This window comes from Rhinolophus sinicus, linkage group LG09 (genome assembly GCF_036562045.2).
Source record: "Rhinolophus sinicus isolate RSC01 linkage group LG09, ASM3656204v1, whole genome shotgun sequence".
NCBI lineage: Eukaryota > Metazoa > Chordata > Mammalia > Chiroptera > Rhinolophidae > Rhinolophus > Rhinolophus sinicus.
In genome coordinates this window covers 37,293,090-37,314,105 of record NC_133758.1, presented here as the reverse complement: position 1 = coordinate 37,314,105, position 21,016 = coordinate 37,293,090, and the positions used below count along the sequence as shown (strand labels likewise).

The 21,016-nt window shown below is 36.9% G+C and overlaps 1 protein-coding gene across 4 annotated transcripts in view; it reads right to left on the bottom strand.

Annotated features, from left to right (window-relative positions):
- CHST9 (carbohydrate sulfotransferase 9) overlaps nt 1-21,016 on the bottom strand; it is a 236,358-nt gene that overhangs the window by 112,018 nt on the left and 103,324 nt on the right. For 2 of the 4 annotated variants that reach the window (XM_074340203.1, XM_019741275.2), the window contains exon 3: nt 11,854-11,892. The exons of the other annotated variants lie outside the window; for them this stretch is intronic. In XM_074340203.1, the coding sequence (XP_074196304.1) occupies nt 11,854-11,892 (39 nt within the window). The remainder of the gene's footprint in view (nt 1-11,853; nt 11,893-21,016) is intronic. 4 annotated transcript variants of the gene reach the window in all.

Genomic DNA, 21,016 nt, shown 5'->3' with positions numbered 1-21,016 from the left:
ACGTCCAGTAGAACATCTGGCGATATGGAAATGTTCACCTCTGCACTGTCTGTTATGGTCGCCCCTGGCCTCATGTGGCTGTTAAGGACTTGGTATGCAGCTAGTGCAACTTAGAAACTCATTTTTAATTTTAATTAACTTAAGTTTTAATTTAGAAACTGAAGCAGTGTAAAATATTTTTCCATTAAACATAACTTTATTGTTTTGGTAGGACTGCATTTTTCTTTAACTATTATATCCTGTACTCTGTTAATTTTTATTGTAATATACATACATGTCTGGTATATGCATCATTTCTAGCATCTCAGTTATAATTTTTTATATCGATAAATGTTGAAATGATAATACGTATTTTTAATATACTGGGTTAGGTAACATAATTAAATTAATCACATCCATTTCTTTTTATCTTTTACAATGTGGCTACTCAGAAATTTAAATTTACATATATGGCTTGCATTATATTTCTATCGGATATGTCTGGTTTAGAAAAAAGCAAGACAGAGGAAAAAATATTTATGAAATCTGCAGAATCTTACAAATGTAATCCTTCTTTCTAAGTTAAAACCTTGTAAGATAAAATATCATTCAGCAATTTCACTTCTCGGTACATACTCAAAAAAATTAAAAGCAGTGTCTTAAAGAGATATTTGTATACCCATTTTCATAGCAACATTATTCATAACAGCCAAAAGGTAGAAGTATTCCAAGTGTCCATTGAGGATGAATGGAGAAACAAAATATGGTGTATACACACAGTTAAATATTATTCAGCTTTAAAAAGAAAGGGAATTCTGACATGCCACAACATGGATGGACCTTGAGGACATTATGCTAAGTGAAATAAGCCAGTCACAAAAATATAATACTGTAGGACCAACCCGGTGGCTCAGGCGGTTAGAGCTCCATGCTCCTAACTCCGAAGGCTGCCGGTTCGATTCCCATGTGGGCCAGTGGGCTCTCAACCACAAGGTTGCCAGTTCAACTCCTCGAGTCCCGCAAGGGATGGTGGGCAGCGCCCCCTGCAACTAAGATTGAACACGGCACCTTGAGCTGAGCTGCCGCTGAGCTCCCGGATGGCTCAGTTGGTTGGAGTGCATCCTCTCAACCACAAAGGTTTGCCAGTTCGACTCCCGCAAGGGACGGTGGGCTGTGCCTCCTGCAACTAGGAAACGGCAACTGGACCTGGAGCTGAGCTCCACCCTCCACAACTAAGACAGAAAGGACAACAACTTGAAGCTGAATGGCACACTCCACAACTAAGATTGAAAGGACAACAACTTGACTTGGAAAAAAGGCCTGGAAGTACACACTGTTCCCCAATAAAGTCCTGCTCCCCTTCCCCAACTAAAAAAAAAAAAAAAAAAAAAAAAAAAGATAATACTGTATGATTCCACTTACAAGAGGTACCTAAAGTAGTCAAATTCATAGAAACAGAAAGTATAAGGATGGTTGCCAGAGGTTTGGGGGTAAGGGAGAATGGGAGTTGTGGTTTAACAGGTACAGAATTTCAGTTTTGCAAGATAAAAAGAGGTCTGTGGATGGATGGTGGTGATTGTAGTACAAAAATATGAATGTACTCAATGCCAGTGAACTATGTTATTTGTGCAAAAAATTTTTTTTTAATTTATAAGGAAAATAATTATATTACTCCAGTAAGACTTAGTCCCTTTCTAGGTATGATGAGGGTCAATTAAAAATATTAAATTTAATATAGTTCAGATATGCCTGTCTATATGTTCTGGGATGAAATTTTAAAATGGCAAGGGAATTCAGCAGACTAGATGGAAAAAATGGCCAAAGAAAAAAGAGAATGATGCATTAAATAAAGTCAGGTTTGAATGTAGTATGTTGTTTGTCTCTTTGGACATCAAAGAAATAGATAGCTGTATGTTTTCAGAGAAGGCTTAGGTAGAATTGCATTTCAGGGATATTCTCAAGGGGGAAAGGACAACATTTGACAGAGAAATACAGGTTGTTTCTGTGCAGTGAGAAACTTATTAGAGGTTTACAGTCATGCTAATAACTGGGGCCTAGTGAAAACTTATAAGAAAACGTAGGTAAGCAAGTATAGGCAGCATTCAAGGGACATTCCGTGAAGCCTCAAACATGGCAAAGATGTTCAAATGAAGGCATGGGCCAAGGTCAGGGTTATCTCCTCCTTTAAATGGTTCAAATGGCAGCCCAAACACTGATGATCACGTTGAACAAAATTTAAATGCGAGGTCGGACAATTAAGTTTGTGAACTCATCCTAGAAAAAGTGCTACATACCTCACTGCTGAATATCACTACGGTTGCCTTCAAAGTACTCCCCTTGGGAAGCTATGCACTGATGCCAGCACCTAGTCCACCTTTCAAAGCAATTTTGGAATTATTTTTCTGGAATGGCCATCAGAGTTGTCGTATTACCCTTGATGTCCTGAATGTCATCCAAATGTCTTCCTTTCAATATTTCCTTTATCTTTGGGTAAAGAAAGAAGTCATTGGGGGCCAGATCAGGTGAGTAGGGAGGATGTTCCAATACCGTTATTTGTTTACTGGCTAATAATTCCCTCCCAGACAGTGCCGTGTGAGCTGGTGCCTTGTCATGATGCAAGAGCCATGAATTGCTGGCGAAAAGTTCATGTCTTCTGACTTTTTCATGCAGCCTTTCCAGCACTTCCAAATAGTCAACTTGATTAACTGTTTGTCCAGTTGGTACACATTCATAATGAATAATCACTCTGATATTAAAAAAAAGTTTAGCAACATCATTGCAACAAGTTCACAGACTTAATTGTCATACCTTGTATGCTACCTGGAATCAATAATGTGGTAATTCATGGCCATTCATTAGCCCTTCCACATGAATTAGTTGATCAGATTATTCAGTAGTTTCTGAAATAGTCCCCTGGTTCTGTACCTCCCCTCCTGGCTTTCTCAACTTAGCCAACTAAGGTTCCACCCCTTTCAGAGTTCCTCCAACTGCCACTCAAGTCATAACCTCACTTTTGGGGTGAACAGTCTCCAGATGTTTCTTGTTTTCTTATAGTCTCATGGCTTCTCTCCTGTCCTGGAAATCCTCTTATCTGGGAATTTTCAGTAAAATAATAGGACAATTTATATGATTGATTACTCTATTGCTCAGCTGAAATGACCTATATGCACTTTAGAAGGTTTTCAGTTACGCGGTGTACAAGTATATCATTTACAGTTGATTAAAATGTTTGTGGTCATTTCTATAAAGAAAAAAAAAGTTGGGCATCTGTTCCTTGTTTAGAAATACAAGTTCATTGTTTTTTCTGTGGAAAATCAGGTATGACTTAAGACTCCTTTCACAAGCAAGCCTGAGGATCTCCTATATTCTATTTCTGTGGGCATTTTAAATCTTTTATTAGTACAAGTGCCATTTTTAATTAATCGAAATATGCATTTACCTAGAACGCTCCATTCCCAGGATACGTCAGACAAAAATGTAGTGACTATTATATTGACTGATACAGACACATAGAATGCGTTGCAACTTCCACAATGAATTCAAACTAGCATGAGCTTAATTTTGTTGAGAACTGCTTTGGCCAGTGCTGCCTGAGTAAAGATCTATCACATAGCTCTTGAAAGTCTATTTTTATTTGAGTTACTTTCCATTGTAATTGGGAATTTCTTGTGACTGTTTTTTCTTTTTTTCAGAATATTTAAGATGAAAGCCTGAAGTAATTTTTGGTTAACAAAATTATGAAACTCTTCTTATTTTCTCTCCTGGGTGAAAGAGACACATTGATGTTGTATAAGAATTGACCCAAATAGAAGTTTCTTTTTCTTAGTTACACAACAAGGCACACTGCCGTAAGGTGAAATCTACTGTGATGCAGCTCAAGATAACATTTCTCCCATGCCACCTACAGATACCATGTTTCAAGTCTCAACTGTGTGCAAATCAATCCTGTCTATGCGCTATAATAGCAATCCAAACTAAATGTGGAGGGAGTTTCAGGGAGCTGTTTCATATCTGCACTTTCACTATGTGGTGTGATATGGCAATTTGTCCTACATTAGCTGCTTCTCATTTCAGATTTGTTTAGTGTGCATAAACACAGTTTTAAATGCAGTGTTATACAATGAAATTTAAGGTATTTTCAAAATAATTTGGCAAAGCTTGTGTTGCTATTCATTCTCTAGCATAAATTCGACTGGCTGGAAAATGAAGTTTGTTTAAAAATGAACTCTTTAGGACTTCTTTTAATGAATAGCCTGTGTGTAAGTCTTCCATTTCGTGGATGGAAAAATGCATCTAAGATACTTTAGTTCACTCAATAATAAATACTGTTCTGAAACCATAAACCCAGAAAAAAATCGGTTATTTTTTTTAATAGACTTCATTAACATAGCTCAGAGAGCCAGGTCGTCAGGAAAGCTGTTTTCAAAAAGCAAACACACCAGAGATGGATTGCCTGGAAGGCCAAAACAGAAAATTGGTAGCTTAGAACTAGAGGATGGATAAATATGAGACTTCATTTATACCAACCTGGGCTATTTGGGCATAGAATGTGAGAAAATAATATTTTACTTATTTTTTCGTCAAAGCTCTTGGGCTTGTATTGGGCTGGATGTAGATCACAGGTCTGGGTTCAAGTCTCAATTCCGCTATCTGTTAACTAAAAGCGAGTTTGGCCAAGTCACATATGCAGGGCAGCGGGAAATGCTTAGGCTTTGCTACCACACAGACCTAGATTCTGTGGTGGATTTGTCAATATTTAACAATTGCTCCCTGGGAACAAGCCATTCAGCCAATCAACCCTGGTTTGTAATGTTTGCTAATTTCCATGGTGTAAATGCTCTACCACAGCGAATTTTAGGCTACCTACATGACTTCACTGAATGCAGAGTTGGAAAGAATTGTGCACAAGCAATATTTTTCAGATATCTCCACAGGCACTACCAGCTGGCTCCAGCAAGCCACTACCTAGATTCCATTTCTGGCTCCACCAGTTGGTGTACGGGTCCCAAGGCAAGTTATTTAACTTCTTTGCATCTCCATTTTCTAATTTTTAAAATGTTGACTATAAATAAATCTGACAGTCAAAGTAGTGAGCCACTTTAACAGAAAAAGACTGAACTTGAACTCTTTTGAGAACCTGATCTCTACCTATTTTCTTCAAAAATGAAAAGTTATTTCCAATCTCAAACCCTATCTCTCCTCTGCTCAAAGTCTGTTGTTACTTGATTGCATTTTGCACTATAACGAACCATTCTTTTCTGGAGTTCTTTTACCTGTTCTTGCCTTTCATCTCGTGTTTTCAGATTACTTTAGATTTCTTCATTCCCCGTACTTTATTTGATTAATCCAAAAAAATTTGCTCAAAGTCTTGTTAGCATGTTTTTGTTACAGAGTCTTTCTCCACTTCTTCCGTAGTAGTAAATAATTTAGCCAGGCAAAAAGACACAAAGAATAAAGAATATATTTACCAGACTCCCTTGTATTTATGTATAGTTATAGGACTATGTTCTGGTCAATAAAAGGTAAATATAATTGTTATTTAGCATCCCTCTAGACCCTCTGGGGAAAGAAAAGGTGCATGTCTTTCTTCATCTCTTCCTCCAAGTTACTGCCTGGAACCATCTTAAACCATGAGTCACACAGAGCTGAGAAACAACACAGAAACAACTTCAGTCCTTGACAATGTAAAGTGCTATAGTAACCATGGACCAGCTACTTGGACTTTTACATGTGTAGGAGAAATGAACTTCTACCATGTTTTGAAAAAAATAAAAACACCAACATAAACAACCCCCAACAACAAACCTTATCAGGTGGTTTTGAGGGGAAAGTAGAAGGCACTGAGCACAGAGCCTGAAAATAGTAGGTCCTCAACACACAGCCATTCCCTGACTTAATGACTTAAGGATTACATCTGTCTGTCTCTCCTCCTGTTCACAGACAAACTTTGAATGAGCAAGTCTGCATTTATTCTATTCTCCCTCATTCATGGTATCTGGTTTTCACTTCCAGAACTCCTAAAAAAAGAATTTCTCTGTGATGACCAGCAGATTTTCCTGACTCCAGCGGACATTTTTCAGTGCTTATTTTATTGGACTGCTCTGTGGCATTTGACATGCTTGACCAGTCCCTCCTTCTTCTGACTTTCTTCCTCTCTTGGATTCAGAGACAGAATGCTGCTGATTCTCACAGGACAACTGTGCTCTTTTCTAGGTGCTCAGTCTCCGTTTCCTTGTACTGTTTTTTTGTTAACTTTAGGGATTTTCCAAGAACTTATCCTTGCCTTTTGTCTTCTCATATCCCTGATTCCAATGGGGCAAGCTCACTCATAACCAGGGCTCCAACTCTTACGCAGGCATTGATGACGTCAAAGGCAAGCCTGCATCCCCGACCTGCCTCTGGAGTTCCAGGATGGTAACGACTACGGCTTATTCAACATCCTTGACATTGCTGCCTCCATATCTCATAGACCGCATTATGATCAACATAGATATGATGCAGTTTATCATCTTCCCCACCAAACCTGTCCCTCCTCCTGTGTTACCTGAACGGGATGCACTATTCATCTCATGTCTTGGGCTGAAATCTGGGAGTCATCCTCCTTTACTTCCCACATCCAGTCAAACACGCCCATTCTATCTTGTAAATCTATCTGCATTCTAGTTCCTTAGTCTCCTCTCTAATGCACTGTCTTAGTGAAGACCCCTCAGACCTACATCCTTTCATTCTTCGATAACTGAAGTGACGTATCACCTGATCTCCTTGTCTCCAGTCACTTCCCCTTCTAATCCGTACTTCCTCTGGAAGGATTTTTATAAAATGCATATAGATCATGTCATTTTTTGGCACTTCATTAGCTTCCAACACCTCTTGCATAAAGTACAAACTCCACAGAAGGGTATAATGGCCTTCGTTGGTTCTGGCTCAGGCCTACTTTTCTGGTCACATCTCCTGCCTCTTGTTTAATTATGACTATGCTTCAGTGTCCTTAAACTACCAACCTTTCCTTCAACAGGCCATGCTTTTTCTTGTCTTTGTCGCTCTGGACAGCCAACCCTTTCCCGCCTTCTTTCTTCAATGATCCACTCAAGTCTCCCCTCTTTCCATGAAGCCATCCTTGAAATCCTCATGAAACCTTGTGCATAATTCTCTAAAAGCCACTTTCCACACTGTATTATAATCATCTCTGCTTCTTTTCTCCCCCAGCTGAAAGTGAATGAATTGAGGACATTACTGCCATCCATATCTTATTTACCATTGCATCTTCACTAGCAAGCACAACACCCGGACCACAAAAACGTTTAGAAAATTCAATGTATCAACTTATAAATGCCTCCTCAGATTACTTCTGTGCCCCTTTGTGGTGCCAAATAAGATGGGGGTCAAGATAAGACTTTTTTAAAATTGAGAGACAACTGACACATAACATTTATTAGTTTCAGGTGTACAATGTAATGATTCAATACTTGTGTGTATCACAACATGATCACCACAATAAGTTTGATTAACATCCATCATCTTACAGTTACAGTTTTCTTTTTCTTGTGATGAAAACTATTAAGATCTACTCTCTTAGCAACTTTCAAATATGAAATACAGTATTATTAAGGAACAAGAACTTTTGCACACCATGAACATGTTAGGATAACATGCATTTTCAAACTTCATTTTAATTGCAATCATGATTCTCAGTGAGAACAAAGCATGTAGAATATTACAAAATATTAATGTCCAAAAAATAATGGGCTTTTCAAGAATGGTAGTTGATTTAAATGTATCACAAAGTACTCTGCCTGCTAATTTCATATGTTTAATGTTGATCACCAATAATTAAATCAATTACAAATGAGGTCTTCTCACGTTTGTTTTTGAGAGTTTTTCATAGTGTATAGGAACCATGGCAAAAAGCACTACAAAAATAGTAATAGCACAGAGAAAAATCATTCTAAATATGCATCTATTTGAAAATTCACATTTAGTAAATGAATAACATATCAGAAAATGAACATGCTATTCCCTCACAGATGGAAGAATTTACTTATTGCCTATTTAACTTTTTTTTAACCTGAATAAATGCATGTTTAATGTTTGTTAAATGTTTGAAAATGGAGGTGCTATTGTTGTTTTAGAACATTTCAAAAAAGCAAAAAGCCTAGTCAAAAAGTAAGCAGCAAGAGACTGAGCTTGAGGAGCAGATGTCCTACCATTTGCTGAATTTCTGATAATAAATTTCACCTTTTGAGTTGAATTAAAAAATAACTCTGTTCTTCATTACCGGTAACTTTTTGCAAATTGCGCAAATGAATAAAACATCTCTAACTTTAGGGATGCTCTAATGTCAGAAATGAAAAGTATGCAACTTCATTTTAAAATACTCATTGTCATCTCTACTGATGGTTCCATTTTCTGGTCCACTAAGACTATTCTTTATTTAATACTTAAGTGGATTTGAAAGTGTTCTTGAAAAAAATGGAGCAATATATATTTAACAGACAGTGTCTCTATAGTTTACCTTAGTAAGCCTTCAAATATAACCTTTTCTAAACAATAATTTATGAAGCACCTTTCTTTGTGAGAATGATTCTTTGTATTTTATGTTGTATTGTTTTTAACTATTAAGAATTCTTTGATCCAAAAATGGATCTTTCTTCTGATAAGATAAAAGTACTTCAAACACAATGGAGTTTTTATGTAAAATCTATGGAATATAGCTGGTCATTTTCCCCCCTAGTTTTTAGGTGAAGAAATTGGGTCATTCAAAAAATCAAGGGCAAATACCTAATTGATGATATCAGGAACTTGCTTCCTGATATTCTGTCTATTTATCATTATATCATCATATTTTAAAATATTCTTTATCAACTCAAATAGCCAAATTTAGCTTTCATTTTGCTGGCCATGTTTTATGAATTTGGCATGGGTTTCCAAGCTCAGGGTTAAGAGGTGTATGCTTTGCATTGTTTTTCAAAAACAGCTATGCTTACCACAGCTTTTAAAAAAATGATATCGGGTGGTGCACATTCTCTTGTGACTTATTCCTGGCTTATCAAAATGCATTATACTTGAAACTACACCAGGGTGTAATTGGTGCAAACAACTTTCTTCCCAAAGGAAGCTAAATAGACTATACGACAATTTTATTTCACAGTCTTAGCCCCTGTAACTATTTGTTCCATTGAGCAACTCAGTCGAAACTAACTTAGATTAAAGTTTGGAAACTTAATCTAAGGTTAATCAGTTATATAATGAAATATGAGTCATTTAGGGTTGTGTGTGTGTGTGTGTGTGTGTTTGTGTGTGTTGATCCATATACATGTAGTAGAGCCATTTCAATAAAGCAATAATGATAAGTAGAATCACAGACACAAAATTGGAAAGAGTCTTAGGAATGATCCAACCAAATTCTTCGTGAATCTCTTATCAACATCCCTTACAGGTGATGGTCCAATTTCTGTACAATTTTACTAATATAATCTCATTCTTTCGAGTCCTGGAGAGGTTTTCTTGTCAGGAAGTTATTTATTATCCCGAGCAAAAACTTACCTCTGTAACTTTCATCTTAGTGTAAGATTCTTTAAACAACGATTTAACCAACTTTAGCCAACCAAAACACCAGGGTCCTGGGAGTCCCTGTATTAATTATATGTATATATATAATCATACATATAATTATATGTATATGTATATATATACATCTATATATACATAGATGTATATATATACATATATTAGACACAAATATATATATGTGCGTATATATGTGTGTGTGTGTATATATATATATACATATACATATATATATGTAATTCTTTGCTTCCAATCATGATTAGAACAACAGTATGGGGGTAGATTGAAAAGGCCCAGGACCTAATACTGATCTCCCATAGCTGGGAGATGGACCCACTATAAACAAGAAGGTGTGGGCTACCTTGCCTAATCCAGCAGGAAGGACATAGAATCTGAGCAGAAGGAATAAAAAATGATACAAAGAAGTCCAGGCGGGAAGTCAGAGCAGGGATGACCATAATTTTCTTGGTGTCTTAGCATATATTTTATCTAAAGATGCATATAGTCAGACTAGCATCGAACACTGAATGTGGTGATATTTATGACTCTATTGGCAAAAGTTATATCCCAATTTTGAAAACTCAGAATATTTACAAATATAGATTTACAAATATAGATTTCCTCAGGGTAGGATTTGTGTTCTTTGAAATGATGAAGAGCCTAAAAATTTTCCCAATAGTTTGAGCTCTGTCCATTAGTTATCCTTGACTTCACTTGTTCTAGAAAGGTTTTCCACTTGCTCATAAATATCAGACATATTAAAAAGCTGTGAATGAGTTGGGGCAAATTAACTCCATAATAAAGGGAGTTAGTTTCCTTATAACCCTGATGACTAGTGTTCCCTGCCAAAGAATCTGTTGCCTTAAATTTTTTTTTTCCCAATTGTTGAAAAACATTTTATTAAGCAAGAAACTGAACACAGTAGCAAAGTGACTAGCACTTTGATTTGAAAGGCTGGTTAGGATGGTGGGAGAATCAGCGAAGAAACCTGACTTCTTGTCCTGCCTCTGTCTTTAGTCTTTTTGTGTCACTTTGCTCACACAGAATATTAGAATCCATGACATGAAGGAAATTTAAAGAGACATCTGGTTTAACACAGACCAATTTAGTTTTTTTCTGAACTATAAAGCTTCTGCAATTAAAGAAGCCAGTACTACAGGATCATAGCAATAGCATTTTAGAAACAGTCTAAATTTCCCCCGGAGGAGCAATAATGGAGGTAAACACGTCTATGAGGAGACCAGACACTTTCTTGTCTCCACTTTTTTTTGGATTCATTATCAGGCTTTAAAAGATACATAAGGAGAATGCAAACAATAACATTTAGGAGAGAAGTTGTGCAGGTAGTAAGTTGCCCACTTGTTTGAGATGAATGCTAAGGTTGGGAAGGAAAAAAGAGACAGGGGCTTAGGCTGTTTCTACACTTTTAGAATAACATAGATTTGAGTCTTCTACTGACGACACTAATTGTTTGGAAACACACATAATGTCTTGTACCAGACAAAACACGAAATTGAAAGAAGATGGTGGTTGGGAGCAATGTGTCTTTATATTGGCAGCTCTCACACATCATAGATTGGTGGAGACTTGGGAAGTGTCACGGGCGTAGGTATATATGTCAAATTTCTCTGACTATTGGCAATTCCTGGGCATTGAGAGCTGGGAGACTGCTCCTATGCAAAGATTTACTTAGTAAATGAAACTCTATCTTATCTCATGACTCTAAGCCAAAAGCCAAGTAATGGAATTATGTAAAAACATTTTTTTCTACGAGTTAACAAATATTGACCCCTACTATGTGCAATAGCATTGTGCGAAAGCATCATTCATTTCTGGATGCATATTAGAATTTAGAAATGGAAATATTCTTAAAATTCCTCCACAATGTAAAAATTCTTCCAGTTGAGTAGTTAACACTCTCCTGAAAAACATCAACTACAGATGTGGTTTTAAGCAAAATAATGGAAATTCATAGACATTTGAGAAAATAAAGTGGTTGTCAATGATTACAACCTCCATATTTTAAAATTGGTAGTTGCAAGACTTACCTTTTAATAGGTAATCGTGAAAAATTAAATAACATTTTATCTCATTTTCTTTTGAATAGAATGACAAAATGAAAAGGAAATGATTGATATGAAAGTGAACAAGCTAAATGCATTAATTTATTTTAATTCATTTAATAACAATCAAGTAAGTCAAGGACCATAAAGTGTTTCCTTCAATTCTAAACTGCAAATAGATTTTTTTTTTAAGTGGAAATAAAAGCAGGAAATAGAGCTGGAGCCAAATACTCAAAAATCTTACCTGCAATTGCTTTTTGTTCCCTTTTCTTCTCCACTCTCCCTGAAATGAGAAGTGGCAGATCAGTTGCAGTGTGGGGCCGTAAGAGTATGATACAAGTAAGATGAAAGACCCGTCTACGGCAAATTCCAAACAGTCACTACTTCAGCCACGTCGAGCATGCTTCGAGATGACTGGGCACAATTGAAAGAGATGGAAAATGCTCTCAAGTCAATTGGTGGGAGTCAAAAATAAACGAGCATGCATTCAATATGCTGTTGTGTTTTTTTAAAAATCTTGTTAGTAAGACTCAATTCCTCAACAATAATCAGACAAGGTGCAAATCGCCATAGAACAAATAGTGGGAAAAACATCTGAATAAAATAACACCAAGACCTCTTACAACCTACTTGGGAAGATAAAGGACAGACAATACAATATGAAATGAGATGTTCCCCTAAAGGTACCAAATGTTTAATGATATGAAAGGATGGAGCAATTATTTGAAGAAATGAAGGGGAGTCCATAAAGTTGTAAAGTGTCATTTGATTTGGACCTGGAGAGATACTTGTGACTTGGAGAATCTGAAATAAGGAAAGGATTGATTCTTGGCAAAGGAAATAGTACGGGCTATGTAGGACAAGACTGTTTGAGCAAGCAGAGTCACGTTTAGAGCTTGCTTTAGGAACTTCAACACTAGTAGCTTTGTACAGGAAGAGGGCTCTCCTCAAGTGGTAAGAGATATACATTGAGTACGGCAGTGGGAGTGGAAGTAAGGGAAGTGATGGATGCAAGAGACAGAGGGAAGACAGAATTTACAGGGCCCAGGGATTTACACAATGTGAAGTGCAAGGGACAAGGCAAGGTCAAGATGAATGGTTATCTAGGTGACTTTGGGCATGATAAAGCAATTGGGGGAAATGGTAAAATGTGGTAGGAATGAGCATGACAAGTTCAATTCTAGACTTATTGCGTTTGAAGTGCTACAGGGACATTGAGCTGGGGTGAGAGATCAAAATTGAGAAGATGGCTGGAGCTTAGTGGGGGATGGGAATGTAAAGGCAGGCAGCACAGAGGGCTGGGCTGAGGACAATGTCCAAGAAAACAAAAAACGCTACTTTTGTTTGTGATGTAAGACCATGAGAAGACAGAAGAAGCGGAAGCAGAGATCCACGGAGATTAACAGACCACAGAGTCATGTACCACACATCAAATTTCAGGACGTATGGGGGATACCAACAGCGTCTGATGATACAAAGTTCACTGGTAGATTGTGAGAGAGCAGTTTTAGCAGAGAGGGGGCGGAGAACACAAGAGAGAGGGTGATAAGGAAGATGACGCTGAAGAAATGGCTTCTTGTTCATGAAATTTGACAGCATGCAAAAGAGTGAGATGAAACAACAGCATACGCAGGAGCCACATCAAGGCTTCTGCTAGCCTGTTTCTGCTAGTAAGCATGTTTACAGGCTTAGAGAAGAAACTTTGCACCAGTTCAATGGTGTGTGTACACACCACTGCTGAGGTGACAGCCTTGGTTTTGTAATGGGTAAGCGAGGGCCACCCTTCCAGCCATCACTGTCTTGTCAACTATCATTCATTTCACAGATGAAGCTAGTTACTGAGAGTTTATGCAACACATGGAAACTGCATATAAACTTTAAGGTTTTCTACTAGCCCTTCATGCTTTTTAAAATCCTAAAATACAAGGTGGAAAATACACAGTCGTTCCCTTGTGAGCTGCCAAAAATGTAGAATTCACTTAACTGGCATCTTGATTAATGGCACATTCTATTCATTTGGGTGATTTCCAGAGGACTTGTTGGATGCAATTTATTTCAATGATTCAAACAGATAAATGGCATGAACAGTCCATTTAAAGGCTTCATTCATTACCAAGTGCGATGGGGCACCCTTAAGTTTTTTTAATCGGGCAAGCCACTGTTTACTATCTGATTATATATTTTTGTATATTAGAGGGCTCATTTTCATGCATTTTAGTCCCGAATTATAAAGTGTTGAAAGAAAAACATCTATTTGACTCATGTAGAAGAATGAGTCAAGTAGACAATGAATTTGTTGGAGATAAATAATATGGTGTGGTAGTCAGTCTCCAAGGTGACCTCAAATATCCTCCTCTTCCCTCCTCCTGGTACTCCTGTGCTTGTGTAGTTCCCACCCACACTGAATTAGACTGGCTTATGTATCCAACAGGATTTTGCAGAAATGATGGAGTGTGACTTCCGAGGTTGGGCGTTAAAAAATATTGTGGCTTCCATCTTGTTCTCTTGGATCACTCCCTCTGAGGGAAGCCAGATTACATGTTGTGAGGACACTCAAGCAGCCCTATGGAGAGCCCTGCGTGGCAAAAAATTGAGGCCTCCTGTGAACAACCAAGGAAGAACTAAGGCCTCCTGCCAGTGGGCATCAACTTGCCAGACATATGAGCAACCCGTCCCCAGCCTCAGTCAAACCTTCAGATGGTTTCAGCTCTGGCTGATATCTTGACTGCAGCTGCATGGGAGACCCTCATCCAGGACCAATCAGTTAGCCACTCCAGAGTTCCCCATAGAAACTGCGAGATGACAAATGTTTATTGTTTCCAGCTGCCAAGTGTTGCTAATTGTTATGCAGTAATAGATAATTAACACTTATTGGATAATTTTGTTATGAAAGTTTGGGTTAATTTATCACTTTATAACATAACTACAGTGATGCTAGTTGCATCAAATCAACTGGCCTCCCTGACTTTCTCACCTGTAAAGTGATGAATGATCAGACCTGCTTATCTGGAATGTTGTGAGGATTAAATAATTCCATATGAAAATAATTCCATAATAATTCCAAGAGCCAGCAAGAAATGGAGCAAAGGCACACAAAATATTGGTATTCAATGTTTCAGAAGGGAGGCAGGAAGGCATTGCTGATGATGTTTTTTTCACTGAGACCTTAAATAATTCTCTGTCCCTGTGATATATGAAAGGGCTCTGTAAACTGTAGAGGGTTGTGTAAGTGTTGTTTATTAGTTTTATTATGGTATTATTTCTGTTACAGGAATCAAATTTGATTTCTATTCTTAGTTACATATACAATAAACTTCAAATTAGAAAAATAAAAGCTAGATTAAATAAAAAAGAATAAAGTGATAAAGGGACACAGAGATTGCACTGCTTCACTGGGGGTGACTCTCTAGGTTTCGTTTTTGATCTCTTTACCTTGCTCTGCATGGGTGATCTTATCTCTTATTCTCTGTGTTCTCCTTCATGAAAAGAGATGATTTCGAGATTTCTTTCTCTAGCTCTAAAACCTATCTAGGTTTTAGCCTACTGGAAATCTCTACCTGTATCTTCTACTGTGCTACAACACCTGCGCTTAACTTAAATCATTATATTCCCTTGCAAAACTGCTTATCTTTAGAGTTGTCTTCCTATCTGCTCAGTTATCCAAACATGAAACCTAAGAATCATCAGCTTCATCCTCTCACCTGACCTCCACATCTAATTTCACCCTTAGACCATACGTTCTCTCTCCACAGGGCCTTTCAGATGTATCCTTTCCTTTCTCACTGCCGTTGCCCTAGGTCATGAACTTGATATTTCTTCTTGGGGTTATTTTTCTACAGGCTCCTAATCAACTTCATTGCTTTTATGGAGGGTTTTTGCAGTCTGAGCTCTACTGAAAATTAAAATCCACATTTCCTAATATGAAATTTGGCCATGACCCACCTACCACTGCTACCACCCCTCAAGTACCATACAGAACACTTGCCGATTATGCCAGGAGTTCAATCTTCCATCTTAACTGCCACCCTGTTCCTGCTATTCCTGCTTCCTGAAATGCCCTGCCATGTCGTCTGTATCAGATCCCTGCTCATCCTTTAGAGCTGAGCTCAGATGCCAGCCCTTTTGTGAAGCTTTTGCATTGTGCCACTTCCCTCAACTCCCTACTCCCTGCAGAATTAATCTGTGCTTCTATAGCCCTTTATTTATAACTTTGCCATGGCACTAACTCCAGTGTTGGGTTCATAATGAGATGCAGGTTGTTTTCCCAACTAGACTGTGGCCTCCTTAAGGGCAAGAGATATATCCTATGCCCCTCTGTCTCCTGATACTTCATGGTGTCTTGAACACAGGTGCTTGGGATGGAGTGGACACACAAAGAGTTATGTAATATTCCAACCCTCCTTAAAATGCTAGAGAACACAAAGCAAATTTTAGTACTGCTACCACTGAGTGCAGGTACAACCAAGAACAGAGCTTTTACCAGGCATTTACATTACAACAGACAGCCTAGAAAACTATTATGTTAGAAAATCAGGTGATAAAATAACAGAGAGGCCTTCAGAATAATGAACATGCATTTGCCTGAGTGGTACTTTATTTTAGCATAGATTCGAGTTTAAACACAAAACATTAAAGAATAGTTTGCACTTTACTTCTGTTTAAATCTGGATGCACTCAACCTGTGAGGAATAAAAACGGACCGTAATCTCATAAAAATGGAATTGGCAGGGTAAAACTTTTCTTCTGAGAAAATGTCTTTAATCTAACATTAAAATTCCACATCTCATGGCTATTTATTTATACAAACTGAGTCTTGACATTTTAAAAAGCTATTTTAGTCTTGAGGTTGTTGATATTGTTCCATGGAGAAACATTAAATATATATCAATTTATAGCACATTTCAGTACTTCAGTAAGGAAGCAGTTCTTTCATCACAGTCATTATTTCTGATCTTTTAAAACCATAGGCACATAAATGGCAATCTAATGTGTCTCATCAATAATGAGTAGGGGCATTTGTATCACAACCCAATATTTTATGTAATGTCTAAGGAAAAAGAAAATTTGTGTATACATATATACAAATTTATATGTATACATATAACATATAGTATATATATGCATATGTACACACATATATATATACTTGCACTACATATAGGTATGTATATGTGATATATGTATATGTACTGTGTTTTTATACTCAGATATAGTTTCGTCTCTAAAACATACTCTCCCTTCAATCTGCCTCCATCTTTGTATAATAAAGTCGGCTTTAGAATCTTATCAAGTTTCCCTCACTGCACTACCAATTTCTCAATAGCCAATTCTGAGTTTGCCTTCACTGGCAGGCATTTTATCTGCCCTGCTCTGAGAAGTATTATTAATCACATCCTGTTGCTAGGATACCTGAGAATGTTCATTTATGTCCGATGTTTCTTTGGCAAAACATACTATAAAGAAGGCATAGAGTCATGAGAAAGAAAATTGCTGTGTAAATGCTAGTTATTTAAAAAAAAAGGGTGGGGGGTGTGGGTGAGGGGAATAATAGAACTACCAGATATAATGCTAACTCCCATGCATTTTTTAATGTCGTTTTTGTTTCAACTAGATTTGAACTGAAAAATGCTGGCTTTGGACAATGAGAATCTGTAGTATTTCTATACCTCTGCATCAATTAGGAAAAGTGGAAAGATGTAGGATTTTAATTCTGTTTCCTTCATAGGGACCTAAAGAGGAAGGGTCTTTAAGATATACTCACTTCGAATGTCTCAATTGCAGACAGGGTAACCAGGTACAGTGTTAGTTGATTTGCAGAGTCAACCTTAAACACATGTTACCATTATTATCATGTTTAGCTATTTTAATGCAAGACTATGAGAAAAGTAATCTTCATAATGTGCGTTTGAGTAATAAAAGAAAAAAAGGCTTTATCCACACCTTAAAAAGTTGTTGCTGTTTTGGGTACTTCTATACCAAAGATTCTTGCTTACCCATTGTAATGAGAGAATATGAATATATAAAATCCACTTCCATGCAAGATTATCTTAGAGAATCTCTTCCCATAGGAAGCAGTATAATCTAGTGAAATGAACATGGACTTCGGAATTAGCTGGACTGACTTCCCATCTCAAACATGGGTACCTCTGAACTATGCAACCCTGGGAACAAAGCAGAGTTATCTTCTCATTACATGTTCCTTTTTGTTCTTTTCTGTCTCATGTGCGTGTGTGTGTGTGTGTGTGTGTGTACAAGATATCTGCTTATCTGTCTAATATTTCAACTGAAAACAGAATCAATTTGAGTTTTACTTCAATTATTGTTTCTAAGTGATATTAGCAAGGTGCTATTATTATAATCATGCTAATAATAGTAGCTAATGTTTATTGGGCAATGTCTACATGCTTGTCAGTTATCAGCATATTATATGGATTGATTCATTTTATCCTCACAGTATTATGAGACTTTATAAACATTATACCCATTTTCAGGTAAGGAAACTTAGTGCAAATTGCTTAAAACTTTGCCAAATCACTGAACTACAAAGTGGCATAAATAATGAGAGGACAAAACTAAATGGGGTGAAAGGGAAGGAAGCACCATAAGCCATATATAATCAGTTCCTAGATTTTGAGGGCTACTTGACGTGAATAAATTATTCTGTTAAAAATATTTCAGCACCCAGAGTCAGGTCTCCTTCCATCATCAAGTATTTGATCCTTGCATGGTGAACACACAATGTTATATATAGATGATATATTACAGAATTGTACATTTGAAACCTATGTAATTTTACTAACCAATGTCACCCCAATAAATTTTAATGACTTTTTAAACTGTTTTTGTATAATTTATTAAATTATTTGTTTGAATGAATCAACTGCAATGTTTCAGGAGTAGATTTCTGCCACAATGACCTTCAAACTTCGGATTTTTTTTTTTTTTTTTTTTTTTTTTAGTAGTTCAGTATTTATTAGTACCTACTGTGAACTGGGTACTCTAATGACACTTAAATATTATTCAATTTAATCTTCACAGTAACTTCATGGAGTGATAATTACTTCCATTTTCTAGTAGAGGAAGAGGTTCAGAAATATTTTGGAACAATCATAAGGTTCTAGTTAATGATTGGAAGGATTGGAATATGAACCCAGAGATAAGTACCTTTTCTGAGCTTACTGGCTATGGTGATGAAGGGCAGTTCTATAGAGTGGTGAAGAGCTCAGATTTGCAGCCTGCCACTTACTCAATGTGGAATATTGAGCACCACAGTTAACCTCTCTAGCTCATATTGTATTTATCCGAAATGGGGGTAATTTTAGTTCTTAGTTCACAGAGTCATTGTGAGGGTTAAATAAAATGATGTGTTTAATAATAATCCTAAATGTTTTGAGAGCATGATGCATTCATGTTTATAATGTCATCATGTCAGTCCAGAGACACAGCAATATAGTGTATTGCTAGGTGCTTCTCTTTACGAACATTCCATGTCAGGTAGTACCTAGTAACATAGGATAATTATTGATATTCTCAAGGTCAATGGCTTCATTTACACAAATACTATAAAGCTCAGTGGTGCTCCATTTTAGTGAATTGCTTTCCTTTCCTCCTCTGTCATAAATTGATTTGATGAAACACAAATTGACATGGCAAAACTCTCCCCAACTATGAGCTAAGATGACACAATTATAGAATTTAAGGTTTGTGGTTCAAATCCCCATGTGCAATTTGTATTGAGCAGCAGCTATGGAACTGTCAGCAGTCTGATATGGTCTAAATAGAAAAGGAGAGCTTTTCTAGAAATCAGAAGAGACCTCATTGTGAGAAATTACTTCTTGCAACAAGTAGCAGGACCTTGAACAAGTAACTTGACTTTTTCAAGATCCAATGATCTCTTCAGTTAGATAGGTAAAAACTATCCTTTAATAAAACCAAAGGAAACTACATAAATAGGTATGTGAGAAGATTTTAAATACTCTACTGTACGGCAGAAACAGAAAAGCTTAACTAGGCCAATTTCAAAACCAAATAAAGTGGTGTACATAAAATTGCAGAAACTGCATAGCTTCTGTTTGGTCAATAGTATGAAAAGGCAGAGGAGTTTATTTTATTATTTATGCCTGGATTTATGCCGATGTTGACATGGCACTGGCCTCAGCAGACACTGCATGATGAGACTCTCACTGCCCTCCTGCAAGCTTAGATTAACTCCACTTGCTCTTCTGTCTGTTTTTATCTGGTTGGTTGATATGTTGCTAGGATGTTTAGGCAAAGAGAGCCATTATGAGCACACGGCGTGCTGTGAGCACCAGACAGTGTGTGCTGAGGTACAGAAACTGGCCCCTCAGAAACATATTGATACAGATAGATCTGGGCCTCTGAGGTTGACCATCTGCCTTGGCAGAGCTGACACTCCATCTGTACTCCCCAGCTCTGGGGTCTGCCATTGTCATAGAGTGTAGAAAGCCTGAGAAAAACTGAACGCTCAAAGATTTTTTTTTCTGAGCTGACCCCTCTGCAAAGAGATAGTAAAATCAGTGTGAGAAACAATAGTTTTATGTTGTCTTGGAAATTCTCAAGTACAGAATTTCTTCCCACTTAGAACCACCTGACACGCTCATAATTAATGTGACAAGCAACAGTTCTTTCAGATTCCCAACACTGGCCTGGGTGAATTAAATCTTAGAGTAAACCTTTTGATATTCAGAACCTCATTCTGAGGCAGTCATTTGTTGGCAGAGTTTTTTGGAAGACCTTTAGATGTTGAAGTCAGATTGGCAAACCCAACCACAACAACAATAAAAAACAAAAACATAAAAACACACATTGATTCCCAGTTCTTAAATATTTCTGAAAATGGGAATGCGAGTTTAACCACTGACCAAAGTAGGGATGTGTGCATTTGTACTTTCCTTTGTGTAATAACGTGTTTCTAGTAAGTTAGGTGTGAATAATTATTTTAAAATGACATAATAGTCTAAATATCTTTGGAATGCTCATTATATAAAAGAAACAGGAATGAATTATTTTATAAAATAAAGAACCTTTTCATAATACCATGTTTCCCTGAAAATAAGACCTAGCAGGACCATTAGCTCTAATGCATCTTTTGGAGCAAAAATTAATATAAGACCCAGTATTATATTGTATTATATTATATTATATTAATATTATATTATATTATTATAATATAAAGACCTGGTCTTATATTAAAATAAGACCGGGTCTTATATTATTTTTTGCTCCAAAAAATGCATGAGAACTGATGGTCCAGCTAGGTCTTATTTTCGGGGAAACACGGTATGTTCATTCATTCCTGTGCTAGAATAAAAATGACCAGGAAGCAAAGTTGAATTCTCTTCCTATTGAATCTGTCCAGGCCTTAGTAAATTGCTTAACTCACAATA